This window comes from Panthera tigris, chromosome D1, assembly GCF_018350195.1.
Source record: "Panthera tigris isolate Pti1 chromosome D1, P.tigris_Pti1_mat1.1, whole genome shotgun sequence".
NCBI classification, from domain to species: Eukaryota; Metazoa; Chordata; class Mammalia; order Carnivora; family Felidae; genus Panthera; species Panthera tigris.
Genome location: NC_056669.1, coordinates 21,289,829 through 21,305,720, shown reverse-complemented (window position 1 = coordinate 21,305,720; position 15,892 = coordinate 21,289,829). Strand labels below are relative to the sequence as shown.

Here is a 15,892-nt window from a genome sequence, read left to right as displayed (position 1 = left end):
TGGTGTGTACCTTATCTTCCCCTCTCCCGGGGGCAGGGCAGTGGAGTGGTGTGACCCCTGTCTGGGCTGCTTGCACAGTGCCAGGGTTGTGATGCTGCTTTGGTGGGATCTGGCCAAGGACCTATTAGCTGGGGTGGATCTGCAAGGTGCACAGGGGCAGGAGGGGCAGGCTTAGCTCGCTTTGCCGTCAGTGGTCCCCTGAAGGAGGGGCCCTGCAGCACTGGGAGGGAGGCAGTTCTGTCGACTTTAATTTTTAAAAATATCTGTGCTTATTGAAAATTTTTATTGCCAACTCCTTCAAATTTGGGACATAGGAGACAAAAGTAATCCAGGGAACTGACTGTGAATCTTCAGTCCCCTTACCAGCCTGTGTCCTCCCCTCTACCCTTAAGAATCTTCTTATGTTTGTTTTTTATATAATGTGTAGGGTTTTTAGTTGTAATTGTAGGAGGAATAAGGAAAAAATATACCATTTCCTTCTTCTCAGAAGCAAGAGTCCCATTTGGCTCTTTTTAGTATTTTCTATCTCTCTGCTAACATATTTTATAATGTGTTTTAAAAGATATAATCTGCCTATTTATAATTTGGGTGTCCAGGTGGCTCAGTCAGTTGACCGTCTGACTCTGGGTTTCAGCTCTGGTCATGATCCCAGGGTTGCCGGATCAAACCCAACATCAGGCTCTGTGCTGATCTGGAGCCTGCTTGGGATTCTCTCTCCCTCTGTCCCTCTTCCCTGCTTGCATGCTTCTCAAAAACAAAATTAAAACAATAAAAAAAAGTATTTGTGATTGCTTGTGGAAACAATTTTGTTTACTGTATTAAAATTCTTTTCAAATAGTTGTAACATCTGAGTCATCTCCATATTGGCATCTGTTGGTTCTCTTTTCATCTTCAAGTGGTGGTGGTGGTTCTTGTCATTGATATGATGAATGGTTTTCAGTTGTGCCCCGGACATTTTGTATATTAGTTTGTGAGACTATGGATCTCATGTGGTTTTCTTTTTTAGTGGTCACCTTGCTTAGGTATAGCGTGCAGATTCAGATACTTCTGGATATTCAGATCCCTGCCGAGCCCTGAATGTCCTTCCAGTGTCATTGGGTTGCTGACTTGCATCCCCCTCATTACTGACATGTGGGATAAAAATTCAGCTCCCACTGGGGCACCTGGGTGCCTCAGTGGGTTAAGTATCTGAATCTTTATTTTGTCTCGGGTCACGATTTCACGGTTTGTGAGTTCAAGCCCCATGTTGGGCTCTGCACTGACAGGGTGGAACCTGCTTGAGGTTCTCTCTCTCCATCTCTCTCTTCCCTTGCCCTGCTCATTTTCTCTCTCTCCCTCTCCAGAAAATAAATAAATAAACCTAAAAGAAATTCAACTCCCACTTCAGTTCTTTGGCAGCACCTTAGCTAGAATGGAACAGTTACTGACAGCGCTTCATTGCTGCTGGGTGAGGAGTAGAAGTTTAGTTCCCTGATGAACCCACTGACAGCAGGAGGAAGTGGGACTGAGTATGACGACTAGCACTATCTTGTATAGTCTCGTTTCACATCACTGCTGTTGGGTGGGATGGAAGCTAGTTCCCCACTTGGCCCCACTGACTCTATACCAGCAGGGAATATAGAGTGCCAATTAGTATCATTTTGTTCAACTTAATTGCTGCTGAGTAGGAAGGGAGTTCAGATTATTGCCCAGTCTTTAACACTGTGCTGGTGGGGGCATCAGAATGCCGCTTCCTATTTCCAGCCAGAGGATAGCAGTTCAGTCTCCACATGGCCCTGCTGGCATCACCCCTGTGAAGCAATCAGAGTACTTCCTGTTACCCTCAAGCAGAGGGTAGAGATGTAGCTCTCTGCTTGGCCCTTCTGACATGGGTTGCTAGGCAGGTTGTCATTTAATTTTTGCCTGTTGTTGGGTGGATATTATAAAAAATGTTTTCTGTTCTACTAGACTACCTTTTTTTTCCTATTTATTTGGTTAGAGGAAAGCTTTTTGGGTCTGTCTTTGGTAGTTTGGGGTTGCAGGCTTATTCAGTGTACCATTAGGGCAAAAAACAACCCAGGGAACTTACCAGCCATATTCCTCAATTCCCCATACTCCATGGAAGTCTGTCTTGTTTTTACCTTTCAATGTCTTCCTATGTTTGTTTGTTGTGTTATGCCCAGCGTTTTTTAGTTTAAGAGGGTAGAGTAGGGAGCAATGGTGTATTCTATCTTGGCTGGAATCAGATGTCAGTCAACTGAGATTTAAAAAAAAATTATTCAGTTTCTTAAGTCTGAAATCTGAGAGATCGTTCAGCATCAACATATTCAAGTACGCAGAGAATCATTGGGCAGAAATTGAGCTCACACATATCAAGTCAGTGATGCTTCCGATTGCTGCTGAGGTATCTGTGATAAGTAGAGAAGTGAGTTCAAAGCTCAAGGTTTTTATTAAGATAAAACGAGTTCAATAAAGACACCGTAATGAATCTTTCTGACAGCTCAATTTCTCTTTAAGCGTTGTCTTTTAAGATTCTTTTTCATGTTTACTTTTATTTTTGAGAGAGAGAGAGAGAGAGAGAGAGAGAGAGCGTGAGCGGGGGAGGGGCGGAGAGAAGGGGAGACACAGAATCCGAAGCAGGCTCCAGGCTCTGAGATGTCAGCACAGAGCCCGACTAGGGGCTCAAACTCATGGACCGTGAAATCATGACTGGAGCTGAAGTCGAACGCTTAACCAACGGAGCCACCCAGGCGCCCCTGCAATCCTTCTTGGTAACATAAACAGTTGATAAATACATATTTTGTAAGTTATATGTATTATATGTTGTATTCTTATAATAAAATAAGCTAGAGAAAATAAATGTTTTCTCAAATTGTCAAAGACTCTAAAAATTTTTTCTAATATATTTAAGCCTATGTGATTCAAGGGTCAACGGTACTTATTTTGTTGTTCAAATAGGTCCAGCTTTGCTCCTTCAGAGCTCCCAGGTTGGATACTGTAAGCTTTTGCCATGACTCTGTCTTCTTTTTTAAAAGTCAATTCTGTACTTTCTATATTATAAGATGCTTCAGAATCATTTTGTGATTTCCCTGGTTCATCCCCAAAATGAATCATTTCTCCAAGGTGCCCAGTTATTATCAGAGAATGTTATTAAGAAACGAAGGTCTGGGTGTTGGATGTGTTCATTTCTTTAACATAAATTTTCTTTTAATATTTATTTATTTTTGAGAGAGGGAGACAGCACAAGCAGGGGAAGGGCAGAGAGAGAGAGGGAAATGCAGAATCTGAAGCCAGCTCCAGGCTCTAAGCTGTCAGCACAGGGGCTCAAACGCGGGGCTCAAACTCACAAACTGTGAGATCATGACCTGAGCCAAAGTCTGACACTTAACTGACTGAGCTACCCAGGCACCCCGGATGTGTTCATTTTTACTAGGGTATCACTGCTTCTAGGCCCTCTTAGTGGAGAGAGATAGGAAATACGTGTATGTATTCAAATGCTGTGTATCTATCTGTCTGTCTATTATCTATCTATCTATCTATCTATCTATCTATCTATCTATCTATCATCTATCTACCTATCTTTTTGAATCTATGTATCTTAATATGTGTATTAAGATGTATATTATGTGGTGCTAATCTAGCACCACATAGTTCATTCTAGACTCCGCCTTTTGTATACTTACAACTTCTTTCTGTGACAGAAACACTTGACTATAGTTGCAAGGGTAAAAACAAAAAAACCTGTACATAAACACTGTACCCTGGTTGATAAATTGGTTTCCCAAAGGCGTATGGGTTTGCAACTCTGAAACTCAAATACACATGTACTGAGATTGAATGAATAAGAAATTGTAGCGAATAGAATTTGCATTATGTTCAAATGCCTTTTCCTGACTATTTGATTGTGACTACTAAGGTACACTTTCAGAAAGAGTCATGTTGGTACATACACTGTGTTCCCCCTTGTCTTTGACTGATTATAAGACCTATTTAAATTCTGGGTGTTTCAGCCACTATTCTTAGAGAGGGAGAATGAAAGCCTTGACTCAGGTTAGCTTAAAGAGAATTCCTAGTTGAACCAGTCTCAGCTGTCATCGGGCTCCTGTCCCTGAAACATTTTCCATGAATAAAACAGATTTAGTTTTGTATCAATACCCAGATTTTTGTTTTGAGAGAGAGTGTGAGTGGGGAAGGGGCAGAGGGAGAGAGAAAGAGGAAGAGAGAGAGAATCTTAAGCAGGCTCCACACCTAACACAGAACCTGATGCAGGGCTCAATCCTACGATTATGAGATCATGACCTGAGCTGAAGTCAAGAGTCGAAAGCTCAACTGACGAAGCCACCGAGGTGCCTCCCAATACCCAAATCTTAAGTTACTACAGAAGGTTGAATAAACTTGAATTGTAAAATACAGAATACTACTCAGCAATGAAAGGGACAGACCGCTGATACATACAACAGCTGGGATGGACTTCAGGACATGGTACTTAGTGAAAAACACTAATCTCAGAGGTTACATGTTATATGATTTCACTTATTGTTCTCTAAAGGAATCAACTGAAGAGGTGGAGAACAGGTCAGTGGTTGCCGGAAGACAGATGCAGGTGGAAGGGGTTGGGTTTGACTGTAAAGGGGTAGAATAGCTGGTGGAACAGTCCTGTGTCCTAATTGTGGTGGCGAATCTGTACAAGGGATCAGACTGCATTGATCTCCACATACACACACACACACACACACACACACACACACAGGCACACACAACACAAACTCTCAGTGCATGTAAAACTGCTGAAAGCTGAATAACATCTATAGTCCTAAATTCTACTTAACATTATTGTTCCAAAGTCAGTTTACTGGTTTTGCTATTATACTACAGTTGTTGGAGATGTAGGTAGGAATCTGGAGTTCCAGGAAATCTCTACGTTATTTTTATAATTCCCTGTGAATCTATATTCATTTGAAAGTAAACTTTAGATATCTTCTCACAAGCATAAGGAGAAATTAATATATACTCTGGAATTCTAAAATTGTGTTTTCTTAAGATGGAAACCTATTACCAGTGATTTTTCTTATAGATTTAATTTTAATATGTGGAAAGCAAAGCCATATTGAGTCAGAACAACGCAAAGTAACATTTCATAGAATAATGGGTTGTTATTCTATCAAATAACTTTCTATTTAAACAATAATCTCTGAAAACAAAAGTATCCTTTTGCTGTGTCTATAAAATATACTTAATGATTATTTTAAAATTCTCAAAATATTAAAAAAGCATAATAAATAAACTTTAGGAGATGTGTATAAATTCTGACTAGAACTGGGTTACACAGAATAATTAGTGACATTTTCAGTGATGCTATTTATATGCATCCTTCTAAGGGACAGCAGAGGACCCTTTCTCCTAAAACCTAGGGAATATGTAATCCCTGTTGGGAAATTAACATTTACGGTTACAATTAGTATGTAAACTCAGACATCAGATTCTTCCCTGCAGAGTTTATCACGATGGGGAGATCTTAGGGAAGACCTACACCGTATTTCTAATGAGGTCTAAAAGAATTATAAGCCTTAAGCAAAAGCCTTGTGCTCTATGTCATGATGGGTCAGGTGTCACCTGTGTGGTTTCCCTTCAAACTATCTTCGTAAATTTATAACTAGAAGTTTGATCTACTTCTCAGGCTGACTCCTGGAACATTCGGTCTGGGAGATCTATGCTATTGCTCTTTTGCCAGTAAAGGAAGAAGATCCTGTGACTATCTATATCTGCTCAGTGGTGACATCATAAAAGCCAGTTCTTACAGGGAAGTGGAGGTGAAACTCACGAAGAATCAGCACTGAGTTATCTCAATGGAAGGAGAGTGAGTTATGCAAGTTTCCATTTTTCTCTCACTCTGTGGCTGAAAAATGGGGGAAAGTACTTATTTTGAATAGCAAGGAATTCAGAAGTATGCAGCCCTTAATCCACTGCCTGCATTATTCTTAGCACACCCTTCCTGTGTTGGCTTCATCCTCAGTCTAGTAGCAGGAGAGCTACAGCAGTTCCAAGTGGCATGTCCAGAAAATAGAAACATCAGAGGAAAAGATTTGTTTTTTTTCCTAAAAATATTTTTTAGCTGAAATATGCTATTTCAGCTGAAATACACATACAATAAAGTTTAAATGTCCTAAGTATATAGCTTGCTACATTTTCACAAACTTAACTAATTTAATCAACATCCAAATTATGTTTCTCTTTTGTGCCCTCCTACAAAGAGAAGGAAGCACATCCACCTTCCTTTTACATTCTCTGTCCAGCTAGGATGGAACAAAGGAGGAGAATGTGTAGAAACACCTGATGTATGGTTAAATATAAGTCTTAGGCTACCAAGGGTCTCCTCAATAAGTGTTATCAGTTGACTTTGTAGATTCTTGTGGGAAAGATCTGGAAACCCTGTAGACTCTGAGAGACTTCCTTCTAGGAAGCAAAATATCTGAATGAGCTCTACTCTAGCAGAAGTTTCTCTTTTTTGTTAGTCATCACTGGGGAACTGAAGTATCTGGTAAGGTAGTGGAAATGTGAGTAGGAACTAGGAAATGAAGGATCAGATGAGTGGGAGGGAGAGAAGGGGGATACCTCCCTTCTGAGGTTTAGGTGGGTTTAGTCCTCAGCCACTCCATTCTTGTATCTTCTAGTAAAGACAGGAATAGCTGTTTGTCACATACACTCATGGAACAAAAGACGGAGTGATTTTAATGCCAATGGCTATGTGTGCAGTCCATTTGGACCCTGTGAAGCAAAGGGACTTATTCGATTTCTGCTGGTCTGAGTCTTCTCATAAATAAGAGCATGTAAGGAAGGAGAGAGCTGGGGTCTCTATTAATGGAAGTTTCTTCTGTTCTCACAGATTTCTGAAGAGAAGAATACTGGTTAGGAATGAGTCCTTAGTGACTGAATTTCTTCTTGCTGGCCTAACAGACCGTCCAGAGCTCCAGCAAGCCCTCTTCTTCCTGTTTCTGGTGATCTACGTTGTCACCATGGTGGGCAACGTTGGCTTGGTCACTCTTATTAGTCTAAATTCTCACCTCCATACCCCCATGTACTACTTCCTCTTCAACCTGTCCTTCATTGATGTCTGTTACTCTTCCACTGTCACCCCCAAGATGCTGATGAACTTTGTGTCAAGGGAGAATATCATCTCCTATGTTGGCTGCATGACTCAGCTGTTTTTCTTTCTCTTTTTTGTCATCTCGGAATGCTATACGTTGACCTCAATGGCCTACGATCGCTACGTGGCCATCTGTAATCCGTTGCTGTATAAGGTAACCATGTCCCGTCAGGTCTGTGCCTTGCTGACTGTTGCTGCATATATGATGGGGTTTGCTGGAGCCTCTGCCCACACAGGGTGCATGCTCAGACTAACCTTCTGCAGTGTCAATGTCATCAACCATTACCTGTGTGATATTCTTCCTCTCCTCCAACTGTCTTGCAGCAGCACCTATGTCAACGAGGTAGTAGTTCTGATAGTCGTGGGAATTAATATCACAGTACCCAGTTTTACTATCCTAATTTCTTACGTCTTTATCCTCACTAGCATTCTTCATATCAGATCTGCTCAAGGACGATCGAAAGCCTTCAGTACCTGTAGTTCTCACATCATTGCTATTTCTCTTTTCTTTGGCTCGGCAGCATTCATGTATCTTAAATATTCTTCTCCGGGGTCTATGGACGTGGGAAAAATTTCTTCAGTTTTCTACACTAATGTGGTGCCCATGCTTAATCCCTTAATCTACAGTTTGAGAAACAAGGATATGAAAGTTACATTGTGGAAAGCACTGTTTAAAACCCAAAGGAGAAACATGTTCTGATTAGAAATTATAACATAAAGAAATTCAATTTTTATTAAAAAATTTTTGTATGTATAATTATTTTTGAGAGAGAGACAGAGTGTGAGCAGGGGAGGGGCCAAGAGAGAGGCAGACATAGAATCCGAAGCAGGCTCCAGGCTCTGAGCTGCCAGCACAGAGCCAGACATGGGGCTCAAACTCACGAACCATGAGCTGAAGTTGGACGCTTAACCGACTGAGCCACCCAGGTACCCCAAGAAATTCAATTTTAAAAATTTTATTATGTTTTTCAAGAGGTTTTGATCATTATCAGTGTTGTTTCTGCAGATTGTGTTATCTGTGTTTTAATAGACCCGTCATAGCATTTCCCTTATAGCTACTTTGTTTCATTGTTTGCTTTTGTATTTCTGTACCTGAAACCAGCTTACTAAATAACTAATAACATGTTTATAAAAAGAAAAAATATACTGGCTATTTTCTTTTCATACTGTTTCTGTCTCTAAGGTATTCTTAATCTGAACAAATATGATAAGCTTCATAAGTCACAGAAAGTTGAATTTACAGTTATCTCTCTTAAACACAGAAGTGCCAAAAACTAAAGAAACATTCTTATTCTTCTCCATATTATTGCTGGTATAGGCAGGAGGATTCAATGAAATGTGTTCATTACAAACTGTGTATATGGCCTAAAGTATAATCAAGTCCTCTGATATTTTCATTTTGTTCTATTTTCTTACCAACTTTTCCTTGTACCATTCTGTTCTTTCTTGTTCCCATTGAAAATGGCAAAATGCATTCTGTACACCACAGCTTTTGAGAGCTTCAAACAGTCTAGTTCATTTAAATTGAAGTGAATACATATATTGCCAAATATAGCATTAATATATATGATTAAAGGAATAATACTATGTATCTCAGGATCCAAATATGGGGGATGATTGGTGTATGACTAGTCTGTTACTTATCACTTAAAGGAAAATATTGAATATTGGGAGAAACATGTTAAACACTTTTACTTATTTAATGAAATTTATCATGAAGAAAGGGTATATATTAATGATAATAAACTTTATTTCTAGCAACATTTTGTGACCTTTCTTAAACCTGTCTCATAGTCCATTTGGGCTATTATAATAAAATTCCACAGACTTAGTGGCTTACAAACAACAGAAATTTATTTCTAACAGCTCTGGAGTCTGTAAGTTCAAGATCAGGGTGCCAGCACAAATGGGTGAGAGCAGTTTTTTAGGTCACACACCTCTCATTACATCCTTACATGGTGGCAGGAACTAGTGATTTCTATGGAGATTGATTGATTGATTGATTTAAAGTTTATTTATTTATTTTGAGAGAGAGAGAAAAGAGTGGGAGAGGGACAGAGAGAGGGAGAGAGAGAATCCCAGGGAAGCTCTGCACTGTCAGCACAGAGCCCAGTTCGGGGCTCGACTCATGAACCATGAGATCATGACCTGAGCTGAAATTAGGAGTTGGATGCTTAACCAGCTAAGCCACCCAGGCACCCCTCTGTGGAGCTTCTTTAAAAGGTATAAATCATACTTATGAGAATTCCATTGTCATGAACTAAGCACCTCCCAAAGGCCCCACGTTCTAATATCATGTTTGGGGGTTAGGATTTCAACATTTGACCACAGCACTTTGTCTCACCAATAAGAAAATAAATATTTACAGTAGATGCTGTTTCCTTCAATTTTTCTATCTCTCCATGTTTTCTCATTAGTATATTAGAATTTCAGATACATTGGGAGGGCAAGAAATGCTTGTTGAATTGGATTGTCTTGTTTGAATAACAACAATAATAAATTTATTGCTAAGACAATAATTAATAAAATATAATAAAATAACAATAATAGATAAATAAGAAAGAACACTGGGATATATTTTGTTTTGGGGAGTGGACTGTGGCAGTCATAGAGAGCTCCTCTTCAAGAGAACCAGCTGTGTGGAGAATTGTTGACTAATAGTCTATAGCTGATACTCCTTTGGATTCACCATCATGTTCAGGCAGAGTCCACGCTCACTCTGAGATGTCCCCAGCCGATGGCTGAGCATGATGGGTCAGACAGGAGCTGGCCAATATCTGCGTAACATGGCATCTTCTGATAGGCAGTCTTTGCTTAGGGACTTCCTGTCATCCTAACAGAGAATTTTTAGAACTGCACTGTAGGCTGACATTTTCCTACCCTGTCCTTCCTTCTCTTCCTTCTTTCTTAGGTGTCGAGGTTTCAACCCAGTCTGAAAGCCTTTATCATTGATTCCTTCTCCTTCCCACTTTATCCTTCTCAGGGATTTACCACAATAAATGTCTTGTAGGTCTAACTATTCCTTGGCATCTGCTTCTTGGGGAACTTTAGATGACACAGAAGATTTACACTAACTGATTTTACCACTTAGATTTAGGCTCTGGTAATGAGGACAGATTGGTTTTGTTATAAAGATGGATAAATAAGTCATGGTACAGCATAGAAGGTTCAGAGAGAAATCCTTACTTATACAGTCAATTGATTTTTGACCAAGCAGCAAAGTAAATCCATAGGGATAGGAAAATCTTTTAAGCAAATTGATGCTGGAAATACTATTCATGAGAAAACAATTAAATGACCTCTACCTCACACCATATACAACAATTAATTTTAAATATATCAAACCACACATATAAAGCTTAAAAATAAATCTTCTGGAGGAAAATATAGAAAAGTATGCTGGTGTAGGCACAGATTTCTTAGACATACTCTAGAAAGTACTACATTCAAAAGAAAAAAAAAACAAAGACAAAATAAACTTCATTAAAATTAGAACATCTGGGGGCGCCTGGGTGGCTCAGTTGGTTGAGTGTCCGACTTCGGCTCAGGTCGTGATCTCGTGGTCTGTGAGTTCGAGCCCCGCGTCGGGCTTTGTGCTGACAGCTCGGAGCCTGGAGCCTGCTTCGGATTCTGTGTCCCCCTCCCTCTCTCTGCCCCTCCACCACTCATGCTCTGTCTCTCTCTGTCTCAGAAATAAACATTAAAAAAATTAAAAAAAAATTAGAACATCTGTTTATCAGAAAACTATTCTTAGGCAAGCCAAAGACTTGGCAAATGTTTGCAATACATATACCTGACAAAGGTATTGTAACCATAATATGTAACAAGTTAAAAATTAAGAGATACCTCAATAATAAAAAGGCCATTTCATAAATGGGCAAATGATTTGAAAGATACATCCCAAAGAAAGGCATGCAAATGGCCAATAAGCACATGGAAATGTGCTTAACTTTCCATACCTCCTTAGATGCACAGTCAGTAGCTGGACAACACTCCCTTGGCAACTGTATTGCCCAAGCTTCAGTGCATGGGCTGTGTGTATCCTGAGCAGCTTAAGCACTTGTCGGGTTTCCATTCATCCAGGCACCGATCCCATAGAGCTGCTCCTCTGAGATTCCAGAATCTGGTTATTCTTCCTTTTCTATGTGTTCCACCAGTTGTGAAAATGGTTATTTTCTATAGTTTAATTGTCTTTATACTTTTTTGTAGTTTAATATTTTCTGTAGTTTAACAGTCTTTATATTTTTCAATTTTTTTCTCTTTCCCCCTGGCAATATCTGTATAAACCAATTCTTTGTTTTAAATATACTCTATAGGAAGTACATATCATGCCATTTGTTTTTTCCTGACTGGACCTTGTCTGATATGGGTAACTCATTTTATGTGATTTTGATGGATTGATTTGCTCACGTTAGAAGACATTGTCTTGTCCAATCAGCACATGCCGAATCTCAATGGCAGTGATTAGTCAGAAATAGGCATTTGACTTGTCTTTTCTGCCATAACTATTAAAAAAACATTTTTCTTTTCTCCCTAGAGTTACTGAGCTGGTAAGATTAAATCTAGGGATTTTGATGGTTCTCTTTTCACTACATGGGGAGAACCCATCTAGGATTAAAACTGAGTAGAATTAAACAGAACAAAAATTGGGAAGAGAGACATACCCATGAAGGACTTGGTCCTGTACAGCCACACAAGAAGCCATGTGCGTTCTCAATTCACCAATTTCACACACTTCTGTGTTACAGGCTGGCTTATCGAGATAAATTTGACTTGAATTTCTGTCACTTAATTTGAAGGAGTCTTTATGTATGCTTTAGAAAATTGTGTATATCACCTATACCACACAATTATGTAGTGGTAAAATAAATCAATTTTGGATTCATAGCCATTTAAATGTGAATCTTGCTCTGGCAGTTGCTGTTTTGACCTTGCAACGGCAATTAATCCCTCCTGCCTGATTTAGGGGGTGGGTGTAAGGTGACATGAGGGAAGGTGGATAAAGAATCTAGCACTGTGACTGGCTAACAATAACTAATAGTGCTACAAATCTCAGTTTCCTTGGTTATCTCTTTAATATACTGAGAAATCATAGGGTCAAGGCCTATACCTCATTCTGTTCGTTTTCACTCTGTCTTGTAGTCTAAATGCTCAAAAAATTGTTCATTAAATGAAATGAGCCAGTAAAATCTCTAAAATAAAGAGAAAGTCTATTTATGGAGTTTTAGCCCTCATGTACCATCTACTTTGGGTGGAATATAACTGATCAAGACCTGGAACATTAAACTCCAGGCTCCAGGTTCCTGTGGACTTAGTGTGATCCTAGATGTGCAGTGGAGGACTCGGGTTAAAGACGGAAGACAATGTAAGCAACTTGTCTCTGTTTCTTCCTGAAATTCACTGATGTGACAGAATGGATTAAAATGGCATTAACTCAGATAATTTATGATTATAACCATATGTCGGTAGGAATTAGGAATAGAGAGCAAGAAGAGAATGTGCACGAATGTGCAGTGATGAAAGGGGGTAGAAAAGTTCCAAATTCTTATCTTCTGTAGGAGTCCAGGTTAGAAAACTGTTAGAGTAATCTGAATTTGAGATAATGAGAGCATGCAGAAACTGTGTAAGAGGGAAGACCAAACCTTTCAAGGAGTTGGATTCTCTGGGACTTGGAGACTGGATGAAGATGGCAAGTGAGAGGAAATTGCTTCAGTTTAGTTTGTAGACTAGTTGCCTTGGATGATGGTGAAAATGATGATCTGGAGGAGGAGCAATGGAAATCGTAAGAAAATGCTAACTTCAGTTTTGGGAACTTTGTGCTTGTGGCACATAAGTGGACATAAGATAGAGCTTTCTGAGAGGTACTTAAGGAAGAAGTGCATATATATGTAGATATAGATCTACATGTGGATCCACATTTCTCAAAATGAGTGATTTTGCCCCCCGCCCCAGGGACCTGTGCCAATGTCTGGAGAACATTTTGCTGGTCACAACTGGTGCTGGGGATACTACTGGCATCTAATGGGTAGAGGCCAGGGATGCTTTCAACTTACGATATGCAGGATGGTCTCATGATAAAGAATTATCTTGTTCAAAATGTTAATGGTGCCAAGGTTGAAAAACCTTGATATAATTAATGTGGATTGGGAACAGGGGAGGGGTACCAACACTTATCAGGCCCCTTTTATGTGTCAGGCGTGTTTCTGATACTTTATATGATTTAACCCATTTAATCCTCACAGAAATCCTTATGAGATTGCTCTACTAAACTCATTTATAGATATACATAGGTATAAGTAAATATAAAAGTATACATCCACGGGACGGAGAAGTTATCACTGCCTTCAGTCTCATAATTAAGGACTTTAAAGCCCAGACTTAAACTCAGTCTCACTTGAGGGCCCACTCCCACTCTCTCAACCACTTTGCTAGAATATCCCTTTACAGGAGTGAGATCCACAAACATGGACAGGGCTACAGCTATGATTTAATGTTTTGCTTATGCGATCCCAGAGGCTTTAGGAAAATGCTAGAAATGGCAAGTGACCATGCCCAGATTTTCCTCTTAGAACTGTGCAAAGACTCCAGGGGATGATGAAGGAGATGAGGAACTTCCTTCCTCTGAATTGAGGGTTAAGAATGTCTATTGTGAAATTATAAACTGAGCAGAACATGGAGTCTTAAGGGATCCAACATTAGGTCTATGACACAGGATATAAACATAGGCTCAATAATGTCTATCCTCAGTGGACTCATTTAACTTGGAAGGAAATAATGAGGGAGAGAATAAGTCTTCTGTGATTCTAATCAATTTCCCCAGAACTACAGGTCATGCAATAGATTTCCATTTGAGTCAATTGTTTTGGAGCTCAAATAAGGTTGTTTTCCTTCTTGCAAGTGAAGAGGACTTCTGGACAAACTCTCAAATAGAGAGCATGGCCTGTTCTCCAGAATGCCTCTTTTAGCCTGTCAAAGACCTAGGGTGTACTGATGGGTATTGCCTTTTTCCTTGTCAGAAACGTTGACCCCTCAGGACTGTAGAGTAGAAGTGGCCGTAAGGTCCAGCAGCAGTGAAGCCTCTAGGAAAGCGAAGGTGAGGGTTGAATTACATTTGTCTGGATAATTTTCTTTCAGACTCCAGACTGCACAAGTCAAGGGTTGTGGGGAACAACACCAATTTATTAATTTATTGCTCTTGTCAGCCTTAATCCTGAATGGAAACTGGGGAGAAGGGAGGAAATGATGTGCAGAGACATTGGGGGTCTACCAGCATTCTTTCTGCACAAATAGCATGTGTAGAATTAGAGGAGAAAATGAGGAGTCATTCAGAATAATCATAGGAAGTCTTTCTCCTTGGATTCCTTGCATGTGTCTTTAGATAACCTTGAGCCTGTAACCCAGCAGATGCATCTCTACCTCTGGAGACAAGAGTGAGGGTCTATTGTTAATGTCGGCTTCTACCTCTGTTCCTGCAGATCATGCCTGTGAAGCGAATGGCTGTGGAAAATGACTCCTCTGTGACTGAATTTATCCTTATGGGATTAACAGACCAACCTGAACTCCAACTACCTCTGTTTTTTCTGTTTTTGGTGAACTATGTGGTCACTGTGGTGGGCAATTTGAGCTTAATTAATTTAATTTGCCTGAATTCACACCTTCACACCCCCATGTACTTTTTCCTCTTCAATCTGTCCCTGATTGATCTCTGTTATTCATTTGTCTCTACCCCAAAAATGCTGATGAGCTTTATTTCAGACAAGAACATCATCTCCTTAATGGGATGCATGACTCAGTTATTTTTCTTCTGCTTTTTTGTCAACTCTGAGTGCTATGTGTTGACAGCCATGGCCTATGATCGCTACGTGGCCATCTGTAAACCTCTGTTATACACCATTACCATGTCCCCTCAAGTCTGTTCTCTGCTGATGTCTGGTTCATATGTGATGGGTTTTGCTGGTGCCATGGTCCACACAGGGTGCATGATCAGGTTGATCTTTTGTGACTCCAGTGCCATTGACCATTACATGTGTGATATTTTTCCCCTCCTCCAGCTCTCCTGCAGCAGTACCTATGCCAGTGAGCTGGTTATCTCTGTTATTGTGGGCTCAGTTGTCATTGCATCTAGCTTCATTATCTTTATTTCTTATTTTTTGATTCTTTTCAATATCCTTCACATCTCATCAGCTCAGGGTTGGCCCAAAGCCTTCAGCACCTGTGGCTCCCACATAGTAACTGTTGGCTTGTTCTATGGATTTGGGTTGCTCACTCATGTCAAGCCATCATTTTCTGGGTCTGTGAGCCAAGGGAAATTTTTCTCCGTGTTTTACACCAATGTGGTACCCATGCTCAACCCTTTCATTTATAGCCTCAGGAATAAAGATATCAAACTTGCTCTGAAGAAAACCCTGAAGAGAATTACAAACTGAGTAGAACCATCTATATCTCCTTTCCTATGTCTTTTTGTCTGCTCTCTGGTCTTCTTCATCCTCTTCTTATTTTTTTCCTTCCTGTTACCTTTATAAAGTCTTCTGGGCAGGATTTCTACCTTAGTTTCCTTTTTTTCCCCTCTTGTCACTTAATGTAACCATTTGGGCCTATTCCTGGACTTGAGGGTCATCCTCAGTTCTAAGGTGACCCCAAACTGATCTTTATTCACCATATCAGTTGGAGACACAAGGCTAACCTTTCCTATTTAAGGATAACTCTACCTATTAGTTTTTCTCTTGTCTTTCCCATCCAGGGTAAGCCATCAGGTAGTATGCTATCTTA

The 15,892-nt window shown here is 39.9% G+C and overlaps 2 protein-coding genes across 2 annotated transcripts; both read left to right on the top strand.

Moving 5' to 3' along the window:
• The first annotated feature begins 5,825 nt into the window (after nucleotides 1–5,825).
• On the top strand, nucleotides 5,826–7,823 carry LOC102954035 (olfactory receptor 8B3-like). Its single transcript, XM_042958200.1, has 2 exons — nucleotides 5,826–5,836; nucleotides 6,863–7,823. The coding sequence occupies exons 1-2, from the start codon at nucleotides 5,826–5,828 to the stop codon at nucleotides 7,821–7,823; spliced, it is 972 nt and encodes a 323-aa protein (XP_042814134.1).
• Nucleotides 7,824–14,592: 6,769 nt separating this feature from the next.
• LOC102966776 (olfactory receptor 143-like) lies at nucleotides 14,593–15,549 on the top strand. Its single transcript, XM_007074046.2, has one exon. The coding sequence runs from the start codon at nucleotides 14,602–14,604 to the stop codon at nucleotides 15,547–15,549; it is 948 nt and encodes a 315-aa protein (XP_007074108.1). The 5' UTR covers nucleotides 14,593–14,601.
• Nucleotides 15,550–15,892: the final 343 nt, after the last annotated feature.